General features: G+C 41.7%; 1 protein-coding gene across 1 annotated transcript in view; it reads right to left on the reverse strand.

The window, feature by feature from the left end:
• SLC1A7 (solute carrier family 1 member 7) overlaps positions 1–24,772 on the reverse strand; it is an 80,296-nt gene that overhangs the window by 24,606 nt on the left and 30,918 nt on the right. The window contains exons 3-5 of the mRNA XM_045028933.1: positions 19,749–19,964; positions 7,426–7,468; positions 4,915–5,134 (exon numbers count right to left, since the gene is read on the reverse strand). Of these exons, the coding sequence (XP_044884868.1) occupies positions 4,915–5,134; positions 7,426–7,468; positions 19,749–19,964 (479 nt within the window). The remainder of the gene's footprint in view (positions 1–4,914; positions 5,135–7,425; positions 7,469–19,748; positions 19,965–24,772) is intronic.

Consider the following 24,772-nt stretch of genomic DNA (forward strand, 5'->3'; position numbering starts at 1 on the left):
TACTCTCTGTGATTTATATGATGATTTCCAATTCTTCAAAGTTTGTGCTAGACTCTCACCTCTTATCCGTCTCACACACACCAACAGGGCCACACTCAACCAGCTGGGTGTCTAGAAGGCTGCCTAGGTGAGGCCCTGAATCAGTGCATTTTAAAGTACCTTTTTCGTACCCCTTCTCTGGCCACCACTGCCCATTTTGGGGCAGAGTTGGCCAGGACCAGACACAACCTTGAAATTGAGAAGACTCCTGCATGTGGCTTTCTTCCTGAGCTAAGAGTGCTAAGCCACCCACCTCCTGCTTCCAGAAAAAGGAAAAGCAGGTTTCTGTTACTAAGACAGGATGGGCCTGATTCTCAGTTATGCTAAAGCCTCTTTATGCCACTCTGGCAGTGTAAGGGGGCCATAAAATGGGTGTCACTATAATTTATGCCCACGTTAGAGCACCTTTACTTTGCTAGAATGGCGTGAAGGGGCCTTGGTGTAAATGAGAATCAGGCCCAATGACTGAGCAGAACTGCTAGGAAGCACCCAGTGCCAAATGAATTACTTTGATGTATGTTACGATATTTCCGTACATAACATATTTGGAATGATGTTTTCCTTTTCCTCCAAGCCCCATCCACATACCCTCCATTTGATCCCTGCCCTTCACTTTTCCCTAGGACGGAAGGAAGGTGATGTAGAGCTCCTGCCAAAAGGTCAAGAAATACCCTGTTAAGTGGGTTGCCCTATGGAAGCAAAACACATAGGTGGTCTTAAATAGCAGAATCTTGTGTTTCCACAGCCACCAATCTAACACGACCTGAAAATGAACCTTTAATGCACATATATAATTCTTCTCCTGTCCTTCCATCACAGTCATGTTTTTCAAGTGATAGGCACATGATATGGCCCGGCCAGAAGCTCTGGCAAGATCTTTTATAATGCATGGTTCCTCCAGGCGCTGGCAGACCAACAGATGTTCCATGGTTTGTGTTTCACTGCAGTCATGTGTCTGGGTCACTGGAATAACCCCACTGCCACATATTGACTGTTGACCTGCCAGCTCTTGTTCAGAGGCAATTTAAACTTGTCAGGTCAACCAAACCTTCTCTGCACTTGCATGGATGTGTTCAGCAACACTGACGTATGTTTTAATGTCCTCGCTGAGTATTTTGAATTGCGTGTGCTACCTTTCCAGCCATATAGCTGTTGGTGAATTTTTAAGCACTTCTGTTGCATCTAGGAAGGCGTTCCTGCAATTTCAGGTGGCTAACTGCCATGGTGTGATTGTGTAGGAGATGTCTGGTATTTTCCACCTGTTGTTGTCATTCCAGTTTGCTTGTGACTGCTCTCCTGATATCAGGTGGAGCAATTCCAATAAGCACATAATGGCTGTTCACGCTTGTTAGTTTAAGACATCCTGTGATGCAGCAGCAGCTGTCAATAAGCATAGGGTCCAGCTCCTTTGCATGAGCTGATCTTTCCCACACCTGACATGCATATTTGGCTATAGAATAGCTAAATGCAAGTGTGGTGGCCCTTAGTGTTGCTGGGCTGGTTCGCCCTTTTGAATTTGCAAACTTCATGAGTGTGTTGTTCTGGGTGCTAATTTTGCATTTTTTCTTCTTTATGTGCACCTTGAAGGAGAGAGTGAGGTCTAGTGTCACCCCAAGTTAGACAGGATTCCAGCAGTGGACAAGTGATGCCCCATTCCAGATGATGTTACATTGTTTATCGGCCTCATGATTCCAAAGTTGGAAGAGATGCTCTTGCATTTTGGCTGGGTTAGCATATAATTGGTTCTTGGGGTAACAGACTGAGAGCCCAGACGTTGCCAATGTTAGCGTAGTTTCAATTTGGACAAGATCCTTGGCTTGGGCAGTGATGCATGGTTCGATAGAATAGATAAAACTTGTGCTGAGATGGATTGGTTGATCATTCGCGTAGATGCTGAAATGTATTGGTGAGTGTACACTCCCTTTTGGTAGGCCATTTTTGTGGTGCCGCCATTTTTTCTCCTTCCCGCACAGTACACTGTAAAACATCAGTGCTCTGGTAGAGGTTGTATCAGTGGTATGAGGCAGTGATCTTTCATCATGTTGTTTACTTTGATGAGAAGCCTTCAGTGATTCACTGCTGATAGGTCGACAAACACTGTGCCTGTTACCATACTCTTTTCAAAGCCATCTTTGATGTACTGAGTGATATTCAGCACTTGGCCAGTGCATGACTTGCCTGGTGGAATCCAGCTTGCTCGTGCTTTTCAATGAATGGTGATAGGTGGTTTAGGATGAGACGCTCGTGCAGCTTGTCGAAATGACGTAGTTGTGATATAGGCCTGAAGTTCTTCAGCTCCATTGCATCCTTCCCTGGCTTCAGGAGTGTCACAACATGTGCTCATCTCCAGATTCTCAAGTATAAAATTACAACCATGAAATAAATGGGTATACACGGCTGAGTTCCCTCTGGTGCTGTAACTATGCCAGGAGAATTTGACATAACCACCAACCATCCTCTACATTGGTCCAACTGATCAACTGGCCTATGGCAAGATGTAAGTGTGTATATCTGAAAACTGTTGACAGCTAACATGGTTATAGGTTAGCCCGGTGGCTGTGTACCCCTACTCAGAGACAAGGGCTCAGCTCCTGACCACTTGATTCCCGAGTCAGCAGAAGTTGGAAGCACTGCTGAAGTAGCATGCTCAGCTCTGGGGAGCAGAGGAATGGTTTGCATGGCTCAATGGCATATGCAACCCCTTTCATCTAATGAACACTAGAAGTGAAGAGACTCTGGTCTAGTAATTGTTGGCTGGACAGTTGGTGGCAGTGGCATGGTGCTTTGAGGGTTGAGTGTTAAATCATTGAAAATTAGGGGATCTCAGGTTTCCAACTAGGATGCAGGTGGAACTACACATCTTGTGGAAACAAAAGGGAGAGAAAATTGTGCTACTGACAGGCTGGAATCTTGACCCCTTTTGCTAATGCAAACCATGCATAAAATAAGTAAAATCAAAGGTGCTTTTGGAACCACATCTGCTGCACAGATTCCCTTCCAAGCCCAGCATCATAAACACAGATAAAGGGATTCTTTTTATCAGCATCTCTATGAGAAAATCATCAGGTTACCATTATCAGAAGGACGATGGGCATGTCTAAAGGAAGGATAAAATTCCCTTTCCGCTCACTCAAATTGTAGTCCAGTTAGAAAACATTTCAATAAATAAATAAACTTACTGCAGTTAGATAACATAAAGAGTTCTATTGAGTTCTTTGGGCTGGTAAAATGGAACGTTCTAAATGGATATGAGCTCTCAAAGTCCATTACGATAAGCCTCCTAGATAATACATAACTACTAACATTGAACTATGGTACAAATAAAACTGTACCAGGGGCCATTCAGTGAAAGCAAAAAACTGCAAATTTAAAACTAATAACAGGAAATATTTTTTCACACAATGCATAATTATCCTGTGGCACTCAATGCCTCAAGATATCACGGAGGCAAGCATTTAACAGGATTTTTAAAAATTGGCCATTTTTATTGATAACAAATACATCCAGATTTATTTTACTAATGTTAAAAATGGGAAGGCATATAAACCCTCACGTTTCAAGGCATAAGTCAACCTCTAACTAAAGGGAGTTAAGAAGAAACTTTCCCTGTGCACAATTATCCTGTTACTGCCTATTGAAAGGTTTCTTCACCTTCCTCTGAAGCCTCTGGTTCCAGCCATGGTTAGAGACAGAATAGTGCAGGGGTCGGCAACCTTTCAGAAGTGGTGTGCCGAGTCTTCATTTATTCACTCTAATTTAAGGTTTTGCGTGCCAGTCATACATTAACGTTTTTAGAAGGTCTCTTTCTATAAGTCTATAATATATAACTAAACTATTGTTGTATGTAAAGTAAATAAGGTTTTTAAAATGTTTAAGAAGCTTCATTTAAAATTAAATTAAAATGCAGTGCCCCTTGGACAGGTGGCCAGGACCCAGGTGTGTGAGTGCCGCTGAAGATCAGCTCGTGTGCTGCCTTCGGCACGCGTGCCATAGGTTGCCTACCCCTGGGATAGTGGATTAGAAATACCACTGCCCCCTTCTGGACAGAATCAGAACTGCTCAGCTTTGTGTCATCCGCTATACTGCTAATCTTCCTTTCTCTCAAGGAGTAGATGCATGTGCTTTTAAAATAGGTGGGGTCTGAGTTCTAGCCATGAAGTTCTGAACAGCCGTAGTATGCAGCACTGAGACAAATGTCAATTCATTCTGGTAGGTGGTGGCACTCCAAGGCAACAGAAGGAGTCCCCTTGTTATCCTCCCTCTGTTCTTAGTCCAAGCACTAAATGCCTTGTCTGTCTGTCTTACTCAGGAGGGAGTGACTCATGCCGAGCACTACTAGTTCTCGTAGGTACAGACCTATCAGAGCTGGGGTAGGGTTCACTGTGGTACACTGCTTAACAGTACGTAGCTCTAACCACAGGGATACTTAGCCCAAAGTACAAATGTTAGAAGTGAAAACTGTACAGTAGACATTTCTGTTGTTCCTCACTGCCCTCTATATGCAAAAAGCACCTAAGTAAAGTTCAGTAGCTTACAAATGCAAGCACACAATAACCAAGCAAAGGCTTAGTGAAATTAAAAGGAAAGTGGGGGCGGGGGGAAGCAGCATGCATAGAAACAATCAGGACCATGGAAAGAAAATGTCATCAAGGATTATGAACAAGGTTCATCCCCAAAGGATTGGAGTACATTTCTAGGACATGCTTTTTCTGACTTGAAGTTTAGAGGAGGGTAGGTGGGCAATAATTATATCAGGAATACTAAACAAGAACTCTCCTCCCACTCCCGATTCCCCTAAATAAAAAACCCAACCCCCAAAACAACAATACACAGATCAATTCAAACATGACCTACTCCAACATGTTTAAAACATACCCATGGTGGCAGAGAATATCACAATCCCCAGAACGTTCATGCCATCGCTGGTGCCTGGCTCAGATTTGTAAATCACTTCTGGAGGGGGAGTGATATCCAGGGCAAAATTCTGGACATTGGATCCATTCTCATCCTGGACCCCATATATTATGAATCGACGAGTGGTGCTTTCAGAAGCTGCCTTGTTGGATTTGACGATAGGAATGCTCTTGGTGCGATACTGAAAGAACACAGAATATTATAGTGGGTCATCAAGGACTAAAGGGTTAATGAATCCCCAGATTGCTTTAATGGGCTCCAAAGTGCCTTATGAAAGGAGAATGGCTATTAAAGAAGGAAGGGGCATGTGTAGAAGAAAGAGAAACAGCTTCCCACCTCCCAAGCTACTGGAAAAACAGCTCTGATCCTTTTTTTCCTGTAAAAATCTAACAAAATCAGGAACTCCCCCCAAGCAGAACTTTAGGCAGCAGACATACTGGACCCCGCTAGGGCTACATTTGGCATTCCTCTATATTCACTCTTCTCATCTGTAACTAGGAATAACTCCCTCAAATGCTAATCAGTGACTTTTCCTTTGTCCCACCAAAGGTCAGGATTCCATGCAATATGTCCCATTTGAAAGGGCATTAAACCCAACCATTCCTCTTACTTAACCTGCTCAAAGCTTTTAGACAAGGTGTCCTGCCCAAACTCCAGTTTGAGTAATTAGGTTCTGCCTAAATAAATTCCCACATTGCTTTAACTAGATTCAGCATCCTTCTTCACTTCCTTGTGTGTAATGTTGCTGTGTGTTCTTAAATACCTTTCACCTGCCAGATGACTGCATTTCAGTGGTGGGAAAAGTGATTCTATTGACATATGATTTACTTACGTAAAGTTCTCTGCCCTTCCCTAAGGCCATTCAATGAGGGCCAGGATCAGCAACAACATTGTTCAGTTTCAGAAATCATTTTTGCAGCCCTCTCAGAGAGCTCCTAGAGAATGGCACAGGCTTTCTGATTGATATGTTTGTTGCTTAAGAACCAATGTTAAATTAGTATCTTAGCAAATGTCTGTCTGATAGCACAGAGCTGCCATCAGGGTACCTACACCACTTCCCTTCCTGGTCCCTGGTGTGTTCAAGAAAAGGGGGCATAGCTGCTCGGGGGGAGGCTATGCTCTGATGATTCCTGATGAGGGCCTTGTCATCCCTTGGTTCTGGGAGGTGTAAAGGTGGCTTAGAGGTACCTGTGTACCCCACTTCCTGAGGTGCAGTGAGCACTCCTCAGCCAGAACTTGGGGTCTGGGCCAACGTCTCTAATTAAGGAGCAAATAAGGAATTATCTTGTGTACTCTCACACTCTCTCCCCCTGCCTTCCATATTCTTACATCCAATGTATTGGGCGGAGCTCAAATCATTTTCACAGGGGACTAAGGATAATCAAAAATCCATGTTCCACAGAATTAGGAAATTGGGGTGAAATCAAGCAAAATTGGGGGAAAGGGCTAAAACAATTTAAATTTAAAACTCTTTCTCACCAAAATGACTAAATATCAGAACAGCCAGAGCAGGTCTGATTTATTGGATGGTATGACACTACTTTCTGAATCAAAGACACAACTCAAGAACATAGGCACTTTTAAAAATGTTACTGTAAATCATGTAGGAGCCTAAATCATGGACTTCGCCTACTAAGTGATATAGACACTTTTGAGAATTTTACCCATATCCACCCTAACATCAACAGGACTGTGTCCTTCTAACATTTTTGTTACAAGTCCACTCACAAGCAAACACATGACATCATCAGCATTCCAGCTTTTTAGTACCATGGCAACACTGCATTTCCACCTGGTGCTGAACATATGATAGCAACACAGTATGTGCCTAGTCACTATGTGCCAAGGCACCTGTGACTGCTCCAGGCTCTATTATTGTGATTTACATACACTGATATTTCAGTCTAGGCCTGTCCATAAATCATAGGCAGTGCTTGTTGGATATTAGTTATTTAAGGCCTGAACCTCAGAAGTGCAGGGCTCTTGCAACAGTATTGAAGGTACAGCATCTCTCAGGATCAAGCACTGTCTGATTTATATTGTGCCTATCGACATACTGTATGGAAGCATTTAAAAAAAAATTAAAAACATGAAGGAATCATTGCCAAATAACTGGAAACAAAACAAACCCATGCTTGACTCCCACTCCTATTCCCATTCACTGGCAAAATAGGTAACCATTCCAGCTACTTTCTCCTCTGACCTAAAAACAAGTGATTATTAAAATAACTGAATGATTCTGATTACACTCCTGTATAGCAAAGTGATTACTAATTATGGGCCTGACACAAAGCCACTGAAGTCAGTGGAAAAACTCTCATTGACTTCAAACGGATTCGCATCAGATGCCACTGTAGGTACTGAGCCTATATGAACCAATATACAGTATCAAATCTCAATTTTTGCTTAAAAATTTTCACTGTATGCATTACCTGAAGATGGCGTCTCGGTAGCATCAATGCAGACACTCACCTGTTTGAATGTGGCCTCAACAAGGTTGGCTGGGAACATGTTCCTGGAAAGAAACAGATAAAAGAATTTTTGTCAAGGGGCTATTTAGTTACCCTTGTGGGTCCTCAGTGTCCACTGCCTTCCCCCTTGTGTAGTCACCTGTGCAAAGTGAGTGTCCAGAGGGTAGAAAAGACACTCTGATCTCATAGCATTTCCTACTTGCTCTGCATGGGTGTAAATGGCTACAAAAGGCATAACAGCGGAGAACCAAGTCCACCAAGTTTAAAGTAGAGGTTTAATGACACAATTCTGAACACCTGGTGTGGGATTCAGGAGATCTGGATTCAATTCTTGACTCTGCCACAGATTTCTTGCATTACCTGTGGCAACTCACTCAGACTCTTTCTGCTTCAATTCCTCATCTGCTAGATGGGAATAATCATAGAATTATAAAAGGGACCTCGAGAGGTCACCAGTCCAGTCCCCTGCATTCATGGCAAGACTAAGTATTATCTAGACCATCCCTGACAGGTGTTTGTCCAACATGCTCTTAAAAATCCCCAATGATGGAGATTCCACAACCTCCTTAGGCAATTTATTCCAGTGCTTAACCACCCTGACAATTAGGAAGGTTTTTCTAATGTCCAACCTAAACTGTCCTCGCTGCAATTTAAGCCCATTGCTTTTCGTCCTGTCCTCAGGGGTTAAAGAGAACAATTTTTCTCCCTCCTCCTTGCAACAATCTTTTATGTACTTGAATTATCATGTCCCCTCTCAGTCTTCTCTTCTCTGGTCTAAACAAACCCAATTTTTTCACTCTTCCCTCATAGGTCGTTTTCTAGACCTTTAATTATTTTTGTTGCTCTTCTCTGGACTTTCTGCAATTTTTCCCCATCTTTCCTGAAATGTGGCGCCCAGAACTGGACACAATACCCCAGTTGAGGCCTAATCAACATGAAGTAGAATGGAAGAATTACTTCTTGTGTCTTGCTTACAACACTCCTGCTAATCCATTCCAGAATGATGTTTACTTTTTTTTTGCAACTGTGTTACACTGTTGACTCATATTTAATATAATAATAATAATAATAATAATATTTTCTTTCTCCCACTCCTGTTATGTCTTTCTAGATTGTAAGATTTTCAGGACACCACCCAGCACAGTGGGGGGCCCTCAATCTACTTCTGGGCTTCGAGGCACTACTATAATACATATAATAATGATTAGTAATAGTTAATAATAATACTTTTTGCCACACTTTTGTTAATCCCATTATGATTATAAGTGGGACAAGCTCTGACATCTGTTCCCTTTACCAAGAACAGACTGCTTTTCAAAAGAAGGACCTGATTCCTGATTAAAAAACTCTAGACCAGAGCGGCACAATTTCTTAAAAATAGTCACGATTTTAATGTTTATGAGGCTTTTCCAGGGGCAGAAAACCAGTGTCTTTTGGAAAAATGCTAATCAGGAGTTTCACCCTCCACCACTGCTGAGAGAGTGCGAGCAAAACAGAGACCTCACACTTAGGGCCTCAGAATGAGATTCATAAATTTTTAAGGCTCGAAGGGACCATTATTATTATTGCTCTGACTTCCTAGGTAATGCGGGTCATAGAATCTTACTCACTAATTTCTGCATTGAGTCTATATCCTCTGATTGAGCTAAACAGTATCTTTTAGAAAGACTTCCAGTTTTAAGGAAAGAGGGAAAGAATGCCCTCTCCAGGCGCCAGTGAGAATTCTGTTGCTGGGCAAAAGGACCACAAAACCAAGAACTTTCTATAATACTGGGGAACAAAAAAATTACCAGGAATTTTAAAATGTGGCAAGATTATTTTTTAAATGGATTTCTTTTCATCCTGAAACTTATAAGCCTAAAGTGAGCAATACTCTAGCATAATCTTATGCATTCATGTTCAGTTTGTATGTGGCTATAATGCTCACTAAACAAAGGACTTCTCTGTTGCAAGTCCAACTCAGGCCCCAACTCAGGACAGCACTTAAGCGCATGTGTACTGTCCATCCTTACTCAGGAGAGTACTCATGCATGTGCATATTTACCTGCTGTTCTGAATAGGAGTGTTTTCCTGAATTGAGGCCCTGTGCAATAGAGCATGCCTGCTATTTGGTAGGGTTGCAATAAGAACATTCTGTGTCGCATTAGTGTAGGAAAAACAGCTTCCAGGCTTCAGACTCTCACTGTTTTACAGATGAGGGACACTTTAATTTCAGGTTGAGTGCTTTATATTGGTTTAACTTAAGTCAATTCCTTATTGACTCAGTCACTGTGTATAACAGACAGTAGTCTATTGTAAGCAATGGCTGTGATTGTAAACACTGTGCTGTCTGTCTTCTGTGAGTGTTCACCTCCAATGATGGTAACACAAAAGCCTGAATACTGAGATTTAGCATTTAGTTCTCTAGTCACGTCTAACCCCCATAAATACTTGTGAGTCTCTGTGGTCAAATATCCAGTATGAGCCCAAAACTGTGCAGTATACAGACAACACCCAGCTGTACGTCACCTTTACATCAGTTTGTGACAGCACCTTATCCCAGCTCTCCAAGGGCCTGGCTGAGATCAGAAATGAGGGTTGAGATCAGAAATTACTTGAAGAGTAGCTGCTGGAAGCTGGATCTGGGAAAGGCTGGTGTGGGGGTGGTGGGGAGAGGGAAGCACTTAAAAGAACTCACCACCACTATATAAATCCCTCCCCTCCCCCCAGTGAAGGATTCTGCCCTAAGATTAAGGACACCCTATCTTAATTAATGTTTGTTTTGCAATTTGAGATGATCTGATAAAAGGTGCTGTATAAGTGCAAAGTAGTCTCACTGTGATTAAATTACAACCTGTGTGATGGAAAATTAATCTGCAAGGAGAGATTCTCATTGAGGATTTTTATCCTTCTCTGAATATGAACCAAACATACAGGCTGTAGCTTTCAGACAGTAATGTGAATTGAACTGATAGTGCGTTCTGTCTCCTGCCTCAATGCTGCAGCCCTAATTAACAGTATTAAGATCAAATTGAGACTGCTGGAGAAAGGAAATATCATGTTTAGTAGCTAGATTAAATGTTAGCCAAATTCATGGAGGATTAAAGCATTTTATTTTTTAATAATTCTTTATCCTGCAGGAATTACAACTGGTCTTCATAATACTGTAGTCTGGAATTTTTCCAATATTATATAATATATTGTCATCCGTTCTGACCATTCTTTGAGACCGGCCTTGCTAAAGCCACCCAAATGATCTAGTGCAAGGGAGTTGACCTGAATGTGTTTGCCAGAGCTTTGGCTTTTTTTTTTTTAAGCTGCTTTACTTGGCTTGGGAAAATCCATTATTAGCCAAAAGTTCAGCTTTCTTAATTAAAAAAAATCAAAAGTACAGCTTACAAAAGGTACATCTCATGGACTAATAAGGAATAATGCTAAGGAGTATATCACCATGGCGTATGGTCAGGGAAGATGAATGGGAGTTTGTTGGCTGGATCAGATCTCCAGAGAAACTCCAGACAAACTCCTCCTTTAGGGACACATTTTATTACTGTACACTGAGATTTCTCAGATGGGGGCAGGAAACTCTGCAAGTTTCTGCTTCTTAGGTCTCCTTGGAATCTTTTAATTGGGGAAGTAGGGTTTGAATTTTTTTTTACCATGGAACGTCCAGAGGCTTCAATCTTCTACATCTGTGAGTGTCCCAAGAACTGCCTGTGATATCTGCAGAGGGCATGAGCATCCCTTGCCACATGGCTTCCTCAGGGGCCATGAGGCCTGCCACTCTTGGCTGAACCAAAATTCCCCCTTAAGGAAAGTTTACTGCTGCAGAGGGTTTAGTATAGCCAGGGGTGGCTCCAGGCAACAGCACGCCAAGTGCGTGCTTGGGGCGGCAAAATGCCTAGAGCCACCCCTGAGTATAGCTTAGAGCCCCAGCACTTTTATTTAACTCAACATATTACAAAATTTAAACTTATGAGCTATCCCAACCTCTCAGTCTCTCAATTTGCCTGTCTTTATGGTTCCAATACTGCAGTCTGATCCAAGGAGTCTTGCACCCCCAAAGACTCATTGACTTCAGTGGTAACTCTGCACAGGCATAACAATCTGCCATGTGGATCTTAATGTAGGATTGGGGCATCGGACTGTAGCCTCCTCAAGGCAGGGACTGTGTCTTTCAATATTACAAGTAGAATCAAACACCTTGTCAGTGCTTACCAAGTAACATTTAATCATTCTGAGCGACTCATTGCTGTCTCTGACCATAAATGTTGCCAAGTTTATTAAATAAATAGAACTAGATGCTTAAATTATTTCTTACATTCCCAGCATAACTCTTGGCCTTCATGGCCCACAGGTGGGCATAAAAATAATAATACCAGACCCTTAAAGTGATGTGGGATTAAGGTGGGTTTTTTTGTTTGTTTGTTTTTATAAGTAACCTTATCTATAAACTCAGTGGTATGATTCTTGATGGAAATAATTTACATAATTATTCTAGGTGTGTCATGTTTGGTACCATTGTATTTGTGGGAGAAAGGGCTTTTGAATGACACCCAATTCGATCCATTTCCAATGACACTATATTATCAAAATTTCCACCAATGGAGGATGTGCAGGTGGCAGCAGATGAGGGCAGCAAGTGCCCCCTGCTATCCCACAGAGGGGGACACCAATGAAATTCTGTAGATTTTTACAAATCAAACTGGCCAATCTGATTGAGGGTATGCCTACACTTGAGCTGGAGGTGTAATTTCCAGTTACCTGTTTGGAATAGCATCCCTGGTAGATCTCCCGGGTGGGACAGTATTCAGGGCGGCTAGCCTGTCCCGTTGTTTGTGCTGCTACTGCTACATTTCTTGTTTTAGTGTTCAAAATGAACCAAAGCTAGCACGCATATGGCTGCCCAAGTTGGAAACTACACCTTGAGCTTGGTGGTAGATGTACCCTGTTTCCAATTGCCTGCTTCTAATTCCTATTAAATTAACAGTATTCATGAACATCTGGGGATAAAGCCTGCACTAACTTACCCTCCCAGTTGCCCATCAGTGTAGGTCAATCAGAATTGACCCTCAGTGTATTGAGTTGTTTTATTTGGTGTTTTTGAGCCAGATTACATCACAATGGCATGATGTCTATTTAGACTTGAACAGGAATAAAAATGCATGCAAATCCTGCATTTGCAATCAGCTAATGGATAGGGCACATGCAGAAATTTGAAGACATACTCATCCTTACATGCAAAACTGGGAGGCAGCCTATTAAGATGTCTAGGACTCTAAATCATTTAAAGTTGTGTTTTTTTAAGATTATGGGACAAATCTTGTTCACACTGATGTATGGCAAAGATCCCATGATTTCAATGGCAACATGATTTAATCTCGTAAGTGAAAGAACGTGATAATGACAACAGGATGAGGCATGAATACTAACTGGTGATTTAAACACTGGGCTTGATGTTGATATTTTGCGTTTGAGTGTTCAGCCCCAAATTTATTGCAATTTTTTAATGCAGCTTGTCTAGTGAATATATAATTAAATGATTGGGCTCTGTATACCGGCTGCTGGACAGATGTATTGGTAGATGTGTATTGTACACAATTATTGATCACAGAAATGTTATAGTGGAGAGAGGGCTGCCCACAGCATGCAGGGTACTGCTTAACTGGTTCAGCTTTACATTGGCTTTGAATGTGTGCACAGCCAAACAAACACACACCTGTCTGGAATGATGCACTGAGAGGAACAAGTAAAACACCCAACAGTGGATTACACATACTTATTTCTTTAAAGAAAACAATGATCTTTGTCTTTTTAAAAAAGCACTTAGAACATTCTGAAAGGTTCTGTCTCAAAACCATACACTTCAAAACTCAGGAAAAGATCGCTCACAATAGTGCACCAGGCCAAACTTTAAGGGCCTGATTTATAAAGGTGACCTGCAAAAGGGGGGAAACGTTGCCATTTATTACTCCTTTTGTGATGCATAAAGGTAGCCTCATAAATTCTAAATCCTCCTGCTTACCCACACCCTAATTTTTTCTTGTAGATGTTTGGTACTTTAGATCAGGAATTTCAAGTCTTGACCTACCTATTTTTGCTGGAGGGCTGGGAGTTAGAATGAGAGCTCAAATGTCAGCCAATTATGATGATGTCAATGTTATTTTTGATATTTTATGTAGTTATATGGCCTCTGTGACTGTAGTATTTAAGTGCCTCACAGTCTTTAATGTATAGATCCTCACAAAACCCCTCAGAGAATGGGTGAACAGAGAATTGAACTTGGGTTTCACAAGCACCAGGCTATCACCCTATTTTCTGAGCCATCCTTCATCTCAGTTTTCCTAGTCCTCAGCTGAAGGAGGTGGGATTTTTACAGAGCTTTTATCTCAACCATTTGCCAGAAGTTTGAGTTAATAAGGCTTTTATAAAGACAAACAAAAACACAGAGCTTTAAACAGTTTGACTAACTGTCTCCCACCTCTTGAGAAAACTGCAGCCCTGGTTTCAGACATTTGTAAGGTCACTTCCTCTCTAGTTCTCCACTCCTCCAGCAAGAAAAGGCAAGTCAAGACCTGAGATTTCAAATCTTAAAAAGGGAGCAGGGAATAAAAAGTTTAGACAAAATTAATTAATTAAAAAAACAAAAGCTCTTTGGAAGTCTTCTTTAGCATCATACAGCAACCAAGAGGACAATAATTTTCTTTTTTCCCATGGCAGCTCACCTTTAAATAGGCTTCTAGCCGACTTCCAATTTTGCAAGTACAAATAAGTATACCTGTAATTCATTTACATTTGCCAACTACCTGCAATTAGCAAAGGTAACATTTAAACCACCTGATTTGTACACAGAAGTAATTACTGAAAATCTGGCCCATTTTTGAGTTATCTAAGTGGAAAGACACTCAAAATCTGAAATTTTAGAAAGTGGATATTTTCCCCCTCTTCTCTTGCGTAACACAAAAATGGCTGATAATTTTCTATTCATATTTCCTGGGGGGCCTAGCAAATTTCATCCCAAAAAAGCATTTGTTGTAACTAATATTGAAAGGCCAAGCCAAAGGGCCTTGTTTATTATTCATTATTTGTATTGTGCTAGTGCTTAGGAGCCCCAGTCCTAGACCCAATTGTACTGGGCACTGTACAAACAGGGAACATTCCTTTCTCTTCCACAGACTTTCCATTTGACCTTTGGCAAGTCACTTTGTCTCTCTCTGCCATATTTCTCTACCTGTAAAATAGGGCTAATAGTACTTCCCTACCTCACATGAGTGTTGTGAGAATACATCCATTAAAGATGGAGCTGCTCAGATACAATTGTAATGGGGCCATAGAAGTCCCTTAGCTAGACTGTATACAAAGACAGTCCCTGCCCCAAAGAGCTTACAGTCTAAGTATGAAAGAAAGAAAACACTCCCAGATGCCTTTCAGAGTTTGCATTAGAAACATTAAAGACAATAGGGTGTTAATATGTACACATGTCTGTAACTTGAAATAAAATTACATCGAAAGAGACTGAGACCAGGTCTACAGCAGGAGTGCTTTGCCAGCATAGCTATACCGGGGTACTATACCGACAAAGCATTCTTAGTGTGGAAACAGCTTACATTGGTAAAACCGTGCTTTTGCCTTGATAGCTTATTCTAGCCTCCCGAATAAAATAAGCTGCACCAGTAAAAGCACAGGTTTTGCTAGTGTAACAATGTCTATATTAGGAGCTTTTGCTGGCACTGCTACGTCTGTCACAAATTACACCTTATTACACCCCGACCGACAAAAGTCTGTAGCGCAGACCTGACCTAAAATACCAGCCTTGCTAAGTATCTCCAGTATAGTTACAGACTTGCATTTGTCTCATGAATCACATGTTTTAGTTGGCCCCCAGCAACTGTACATTGGAAAAGAAAGAGGGTGAGCTGTATCAGGGAGAGCTCCTGCACTGGCATGAGGATGGACTAGATTGCCCCGGGGGTCTTTTCTTGATGGCTACAGACAGCAGTTTTGAGGTAGGATCTAGGTTAGGTTTAAGTGAGGGTTAAGAAAGCAGCAATAGGGTTCAGGTACCAACATCTTGTGAAGTATCAGAGGGGTAGCCGTGTTAGTCTGGATCTGTAAAAGCAGCAAAGAATCCTGTGGCACCTTATGACTAACAGACATTTTGCAGCATGAGCTCATGCTGCAAAATGTCTGTTAGTCTATAAGGTGCCACAGGATTCTTTGCTGCTTTAACATCTTGTGAGTTATCTTAAAATCCCATGAGAACAACAGTTCTTGTGAGACTTCTGCCACTTTGTGCTACATCCAACTCAGAAAACAGGCATCTTCCATTTTTGGATCTGTAAGAAAAAACATAGCTACTATTTCAGATCCAGGGATTTTTTCCCCATCCCTTCCCTGTCTTTTAAAATGGAAGGAGCAGTAGAGCTCAGGATCTCCTGTTCAAGTCTGGTTGGTCTGTAACTCTTCTATTACTTTTGCTCTTTCTTTGAACATTTCCAGATTCCTGTAGCATAGGAAATTCCAAGAAATGACAGTGGCTATATTGCCTCAGTACATGTTCCACATCATTTCTTCAGTCTTAATTACAAAAACTGCCTGGACTCTACACCTCTCTCCCAACTTCACTGTGTGTGCCACCATTCATACAATTCAAACAGGGAGACAAAATATCAGAAAATCACTACAGCCATTGAAACTTTTTACCTGTCACATTCTTCTTACGTAGGAGTTACACAGCAAAAAGCATATAAATCCTGGTATATTTAGACCTGGCCACCAGAAAGCTTTATGCCTTGTAACTGATGCTAAGGGACCTTGACAGCTTCTAACTCTCTTGCCTCATTACTCTTCTGAATGTCCGTTTAATACGTTTGATGTTCTTTCTTTACTAAGCTAATAAAGTGATGAAGTATGACAGAGGTAGGATTTCATTGGCAGAGGATACAATTGAACAAATCCAATCTCTAGAGGTAGTAAAAGGAAGATATGAACTTTCATTAAGGACAAAGCCAAGTTTTGTTTTTACTGAGAGGCTGTAGAGATGATATCTGAGCCTGCTAAGCCTTATTAGATAGAAACACTTTAATAGAACCCAGTTTGCTGCACTTCCCCAAAACAATTCTACTGTTCAGATAACGTTTAGAGATCTTATATACACCTCTACCCCGATATAACGCAACCCAATATAACACGAATTCGGATATAATGCGGTAAAGCAGCACTCGGGGCGGGGGGCTGCACGCTCCGGCGGATCAAAGCAAGTTTGATATAACACGTTTTCACCTATAATGTGGTAAGATTTTTAGGCTCCCGAGGACAGCGTTATATTGGGGTAGAGGTGTATATAGTTACAATTTAGTGTAAGACAAGAAGAAAGTCATGAGATTAGTTGGGGACAACTCTCCAATCTCCATCCAATAATTCTAAAACTTTTAAATTCAGATGATTAGATTACCATTTTTATTCTCATTAGCTCTTGGTTTTTATAATTTGTAGGTAATTTACAGTCAGGTATGAATATAATCTCCTGCCCTAACAAGTTTACATTCTCTATAGATTTTACATTTCCTTCTTATTCACATCTTGTGTTTTGTTTTTGGCTCACTGACACCCTTACAAGGCTGTGATGGCTACATTTCAGATTTCTAATTCTTGAAATTCAAAGATCCAGAAAAATGATTTAGTATAGAACCAGCTTTGCATGAACTAGTTGTCTCAGGAAACAGGTAATGGCATCAAGAGCTTTTCTCCTCTAGGCCACTGGCTCAAATTATTATTAATTATTAGTAGTATTTATTAAATGTATTACTGTAACAGCGAGGAGCCCTATTCATGGACCAGCACTCCATTGTGTGAGGCGCTCTACAAATAGAACAAAACAACAGTCCTGCCCCAAAGAGCTTACAATCTAAGTATAAGACAAGGTACAACAGATGGATACTGACAGACCAATAGGAGAGTACAAGAAAACAGTGAGACAATACTGGTCAGCGTAATAGGCAGTGTAATCTCAGCACACCAGTGGCCCAAAACTTGTCATGTTTTTTGTAGTCATCATGGCAAAGGAGAGATTTGAAGGAGGATAATGAGGTAGCTTTGCAGATATTTACGGGGAGCTCCTCCCAACCATGATGGACAGTTTGAGAGACAGCACGAAGGTGCTTGTTTGAAAATGTAAAGGTGTGCGATGAAGGCTGGCGTCATGGACGATTGGAGGTGGGAGCTGACCTCTTGATAGTGGATGCGAGATGATAAAGTGAAGAGAAGTAGCTTATGTTTGGTGCTATAGAGAAAGGTGAGCCAGTGGAGGGATGCAAAGATGGGGGGATGTGGACAAAGCGATAGGCTAGGGAAATGATCTTTGCCGCAGCATTCTGAATGGATGTGAGTAAAGCCTGCATTTGTCAGGGCCAGAGAAAAGAATATTGCCATAGTCAGGAGGCAAGAAAATGAGAGCCGGGATGAGAGTTAGCTGTGTGGATGGATAGGAAAGACCGTATCTTAGAGATGTTATGTAGAAAGAAACAGCAAGACTTAGACTTAGATTGGATGTGAGGACCTAGAGAGATGATGACCAGGTTATAGGTTTGAGTGACAGGCAGGATGGTGATGTTTTCTATAGTTATCAAGAAAGGAGAGAAAAAAAGACGTCACCATATGGACATCTGTTTGGTGACTTACAGTTTATGAAATGAGCTGATGGTCTCTGTGACTTCAGATCCCAAAGCAATCAACATGGCACCTTTCAAGAGCACTTTTAAAACATATTAAAAATACATAGTAAGTTCTATCCAAAACCTTAGTTATGTAGCATTTCTCTTGTTCATTAGCATTCTTTATTCGCAGGATGCCAGGTGCTTCCTGTATGATTTAAAGACTGTCTCCAGCTGTGAATGGAAGCGATTTAGCATTCAGCTCCTACAGGATCAACTCTTCTAGCTCAAACCAGCAGATACACTGTTACATTTAATCCAGACTTCCTCATAGATATTCAGGAGTTTTGCCATTGACTTTAACAGGGCCAGGATTTCACCCATAGTATGTAGCAAACAGGAAACCCACTTCCAGCAGTTGTTTTATTAACAGTCTTTCTTTTAATAAGTGGGATTTTATTTGTGGTGGATGCACATAAAGCAGAGCGTTTGGAATTGTAAATAGACTTTTAAAAAATAGTTCTATTATTGGCTGGATGCAGAGGTTAAACTCAATTACATCTCATCACATTTCCATAAAATAATTTAGCATCTGTGTGAGTGCAAGCCAAGAAACAAATGATGTGGACAGGTTCATCTGGCTAGCTTAATTGCCTTTTGCCATGGATTTTGTGAAGGGATTTGAGAACCCAGTCTTCCTTCTGGGTCAAGCCATGTCTCATTCCATGAAAAATGTACTGTATTCTAGTGTAAACACTTGCAAGTACAATTTTAAATTTCACTTTCTCCAAGCTCTTGTGTGAATAAATCTCAAATGCTTGTGTGCAGACTTCAGGCTTTGACTATTTGAATATTTAGAGTTTTTGATTCTTCCCTGAAAAAAATATGGCATCATTGTGTTCAGTTTACAAGTAAACCAGACTCAGATGCGGTGGAATTTGTGTCTTTCTACTGCATGTGAGGTTGGGAGCAGGATCTGGGGGAATTTGGGCAGCAGACCCATGACCCCTGCAAGCTGTGAGGCAGGGTTTGTCCACTTGTCAATAAGACATCAGTGTGACCTCTATATCACAAATGAGTCATATATGATATTACATTAGTCACGGAGTCATCCAGCTGGTATCCAGAGTTCTCCAAGGAGCAATGACCCCAGATTAGTACCAATCGCACTTACAGTCCTGTGCTCAGAGTGGAAAAGGTGCAAGTTAAAGTTGCCTTGAACCTGAGCAAATTAGGCTGAGGCATGCTTCTGTTCTAAACCATGAAACTAACTACTGTCCACTATCCAGTAGATGTTTATATTAAGTGAGGTAAAGACCAATAAAACAATAAAATTTTAATCCTTTTTTGAATCCCACTAAACTCTTGGCCTCAAAAACATATTGTGGAACTTATTGGCACAGGTTAATTATGAATTCTGTAAAAATATTTCCTTTTTTTTTCAGTTTAATATTGTTTGCCTTTCCATTTCATTGGGTGTCTCCTTGGTCTAGTATGAGAAAGGGTAAATAGGAGCTCCCTATTTACCTTTATAATCTTATTTTGGGGTATTGTTTTTAGATCTAGTTTCTGCCATATTCTCAAAAGGGTCATCACTGATTTCAAAATATATCCTTAAGGCCATGGCGCCTTATGCTGTTACGTAACATGCAACATGTTACCTTCAGAAAGCAGTAAGAATGAATGTAGTTACCGAATTAAGTCTAGCAGTGCATCTGCAGAGCTCATAATTGGCTTTCCACTCTCTTCTGTGTTCTCCTTCTGGGCTGCTCCACCAGGATGGATAATGGAGACCATAATTATTCCCACAATCACAGCCACAAATGTTGTCCATAGATAGTAAGTGACGGTTATGATGCCTAATCGACTGGAAGTCTTGGCATCCAAGGCTGCGAGTCCAGACATTAAGCTGTAGAAAAAACAAACACAAAAAACCACACAAAATATATAGTATCTTTTGCATATAATTAGTACAATGTAAAACCTCATTTCTTAATTATTCTAATTTATCTGTGTCCACCTGAGTGACTATATAATGATGCTTCTGGAAGGACCTTTTACATCCAGATGTCCTAGATTCAGTCCCCAGAGGTGACTGAACCTGGGACCTCTGGATCTAAAAGCATGTGCCTCTACTGCTCAAGCTAATAAAAACAGATCCTAGTAGCTCGAAAGAAGTAGCAGTTTCACAAAACTCCATGCATGGTCTAGCAACTAACAGGAGACAGAGTCACACTGTGCTAATGTGGGTTACATATGGTTCCCGCACTGGGAAATCAAATCACTGCTGAGTGAGTAAGTGGCTAGATTGGTGGACACCTATGACTTCTTTGACTACCAAGACCACTAATTTATGCAGACATACCCATCTTCATTGAAATATTGACCCTAACCCTGGCCATAGGCCGCAGAGCTGAGGCTGCCACCTGGGTTGTTGCCCAATCACCTTTTGGCTCACCACAGCCTAGCTTGGGGCAGGCCAGCCAGTGGTGTCAGGGCCAGGAAAGGAGTGGGCTGATGCATTATAGTGGGGATGACCTCGCTGGCCCATGAGAGCCAATGGGCTGGAGCCGGGAGCCAGGCCAGCCCTGTGGGACAGGAGCTGCTGCAGGGCTCGCTCTCCAATCCCCTCCGCTGTTCCTGGGTCACCATGAATTTCATCCCTTGCCTCATATTCTAAACAGCCACGCTTTCTTCTGCCTGCTAGTTTTTCCCCCTCGATATGTTTGTAAAATCCATTCTCATTCCCCTTGGCCCTTTTGGCTAATATTACATTGTTCTACTGTTTTGCTGCTCTTCTTTCCTATAAGCTGTAACTGACACTGTGCATTCACTTTTGGGTGTTTCCACCTTTAAATCCATTAACGAGTGTGAGTCACTCCGCTGCTACGGTAATGGACGTCATAAGTCCCGATGACAGATACAGAGACTATTAACTTATGGTTAGTACTCAGAATGCTTATGGTTATTACTAATATGTGGTTAAATTACTGTTGCTGAGTGAATAAACTGACCACAGCAGTTTGTTACTTTATTAGTGAAAAAATAAACTAACAGGAGATATTCGTTTTAGCCATTCCAGTAATGTATCACCTTATTCTCAGCCTCAAAGCTCCATGTATATTTTGGCACAAGTAAAATAAGTACATATTGACCGCTCTATGAATGTCAAGGGACCCATTTTCAAAATTGCCCATGGAAAAATTGTGTGCAATTGGCACCTGACTTGACATGAATTTACTCTGCTTGCACAGGCAAATGGGATAGTTACATTAAAAAAAGGTCAGTTATATGTTTAACAGGCTATTTGTGTGTGCAATGACAATTTGCAGAAGCAACTGTGGTAACCAAATGTGCAACCTAGGCGTGTGATTGTGTCTGTTTTTTACATAAAAGCGTAAAGATTCAAGAGGGCTTTGCCATGAGCCCTGTGTCGGGGCAGCGTGTTGTTGTTCTTCCCCAAGAGTAGGCCAGGAAGCAGATTGTGACTCCTGCTTCCCAGTTTCCTCCTACTCTAGTGATGGGGTCACACATTGTACCAGCCCTCTGCTTGGTACAGTGACCTGGTGTAGCTGCACTGTCCCGCACATTGGGGAGTGAAGCCCATACCCACCCTGCCCATCCACCTATGTGGGAGGGGGGAGCAGAGGCTCTTAAAGCCCCCAACATCACACAGCAGCCTTTGTAGTGCTTCACTGCCCCCTAATTTCCCTGCACAGGCACATAAGACAGGCCACCATCTTGCCCTAAATTTGCTCAGCACTGCTTTGAACTAGGCCCAGGATCATGAAGAGTTCTGTTATCCCAAGCTGTGTTACGATTTACTAATAAACCTGGAAGCACCAATGTTTCACTTGGCTTTGGTTAATGTTTAATTTTTAAACCAATTTCTAGTTTCTTTTAAATATAGAGCACAGTAAAAAAGAAAAAAGCAGTACAACATGTTGTCAAGTTTTAGCGTGACCATTTCATGCAGCTGTTATCACTATGGAGAGTTGCTTGTCAAATCCTTCATCACAAATAACTTTATTAGCAGACAACTCTTGATATTTACAGGATCTCCTTCATCTTGCACTGTTTGGTGAAGCTGTCTAGAGCTGAAGTGCAGCTTAACCTTAATAGTAGATTGAATGAAATAATAGTGGTGAGATTTAATGTTCAGGTTCCTGCTATCCAGTAGATTAATTAAGAAAATGCATTGTTTTTCGGCTTTGCCAATCTCCAGTCCCGCATGTTTTGTTATCAGTTCAGAGCAGTATTGGGGGGAGAAAGGGTGAGTATTGTTCTAAAACAAACAAAAAACTATTTTATAAAAGTTAGATTACTTGCAATATTTAACTTAACTTTCACAGGGTTGTTTTATGCAGAATAATTTTGATGTTAATTAGACTACTAGATTCAAATTCTGCTCTCCATTACATTCATACAATTATACTGGTTTCTCAGGTGTAATGGAGAGCAGAATTTGACCTTTAATTGTCAAATAGCCCCTGGAAGAAGATTGAAATGGCTTGATCAAGAAGATGCAAATTTTTCTAAAGCCAGGTTACAAATATAGCAACTTTTTCAGTTTAACAGCATTTGCAAACTGTTGCTGATTTTTTTCAAATGTATTTGTTATTCTTAAGAATTCACTGAGTTCGCTTGGACTCTTTGCCATTTGTATCATTAATCATATGATTAATCAGCTGAGTCACATGATATTGATTCTGTGCAGTTACTGAGACAAGACTAATGAATAAATGACTTCAAAATAATTAAATAATAAATAATTTAAAAATTCATGGACCTCTTGAATTGTGAACATTTTTACAAATACCCTGTCATTGTCGGAATACCCATGAACAATTTGATCCTACAAATCCGAGTAAACTGAACTGGGTGCCTTTTATTTGCAAAAATATGAACAAATCATTTTTGGAGGATCACCTTATCTAGAGAAGATGGAGGAATTGCCTTTGTGCCCTAAATACAGGTTAACACCTTTTGACTCTAACACATAAATGTACCGACTCCTGTCAAGCTACATCAATAAAAGGAAAAACTCAAATGTCTCTATAACATACAACCAGTTCCCTAGTTTCACACCAGTCTCCATTTTTAATTATTGTTCCTTATATTACAGTGCCACCCAAAGCCCTTAATCAGATTCAGGGGTCCTTTATGTTAGGTATTGGACAAAAAGAGGGAGGCACTGATCCCATGGCTAGCAGATCTGTAACTAGAAAGATGTGTTTTTTGGTGTGGACAGGGCACTAGATGAAAAGACTTTGGTTCTATTCCTGGCTCTGCCACTGACCAACTGTGTGACCTTGGGCAAGTCACTTCTCTGTGCTTCTGTTTCCTCTCTTGCCCTTTTTGTGTCTTATCCATTTAGATTGTAAACTCTTCTGGGCAGGGACTGTATTCTACTACACCGGACTGTCAGGGGCCTAGGCTGCAACAGAGCCAGTCTCCTGGCAAACTAATGAGTGCAGCTGGCCCTGATTGACCTGCGCCTGCCTGCTCCAGCCCCCAGCATCTTTCTGACTCTCAGCTGAGAACCTCAGCTCCACCTTCTAACTGTGACTCTGCTTAACCCTTCAGTTTAGGCTTCTTTTTTGACTCTGGCTCTGATCCCCCATTGTGCTTTTTGACCGTGAGATAAATCAGTTAATCTTTTGGCTTAGGCTTTTGGTCTCTGATGTCCGGCTATGGCCCTTGGCTTCTCTCCTGGATCCGCCCCATCTGGATTCATCTCTAGGTGATAGGCCAGACTCTTGTTCCAGCCAGTAGCCCAGACCACCTATGACTCGGTTGCCTACAGTTTAAGCAGCCCAAAGATTGAATGAGGGCAGGTGAGGGGCCAGACTGCCTTTCAGCTAGATTCTGCAGAGACAGAGACGTTATGGGAATCCTGCAGACCTTACAGGCCCAGGTTATGGCCTTGCTGATACAAACTGAAGCCCTACAGGCTCAAGCCATCATGCCCAAATCTGCTGCCCCAGCTTCTACGGAGATTCCAGTGCTGGATACAAGTTTGACAGGAATCATAAAGTTCTGCGGCGTCATGAACTTGTGCCGGCTCCTGTTCATGTTTTGGCCCCAGTCATTCTCCACTGATCAGACCCAAGTAGGACTTATTATTTGTTTGCTACCTGGGGAGGCGCTGGCCTGGACATCTCCCCTTCTGGAGACTTTTAGCCCTCTTTACGAAGAGTTCATCTAAGCCATGGTGATTGTGTTAGGCGATGTGAATTGCACACTGTCTGCCAACAGCACACTTAGGGGACCACGCTAGGGGAACAGGTTGATCAGCATGTTAGCTGCAGAGTTCCAGCACCTGACAGCAAACGCTAATGCAGTACTACTGTTTCCAATACACGTTAAGCGAGGAAATCAAGGAAGAGCTAGCGTGGGTAGAACTGCCGCCTGACCTGAACACCTGGGTCAAGCTGGGTGCTGGACACCTGACTAAACACCACCTGGAGAGAGAGTCAGTTCCCAGCTCTCTTCCACATTCTCATCATGGGGACATGGGCAGATCAGTCAGCTTCAACCTCACCTCTGATGCAGAGAAGGGCTAGGTTTGTGCTTCGGGCCCAGGCCTGTATTGTGGCGAATTTGGACACTATGCTATGGGATGCCCTGCTAAGAACTGAGCTGTGTGTCAACCAGAAAGCCTCCAGGCCTCAGCCCCAATAGGGGGGTCTGGGCTGAACCTATGTTCCCCCCTTC

The sequence above is a fragment of the Mauremys mutica genome, chromosome 8, assembly GCF_020497125.1.
Source record: "Mauremys mutica isolate MM-2020 ecotype Southern chromosome 8, ASM2049712v1, whole genome shotgun sequence".
NCBI classification, from domain to species: Eukaryota; Metazoa; Chordata; order Testudines; family Geoemydidae; genus Mauremys; species Mauremys mutica.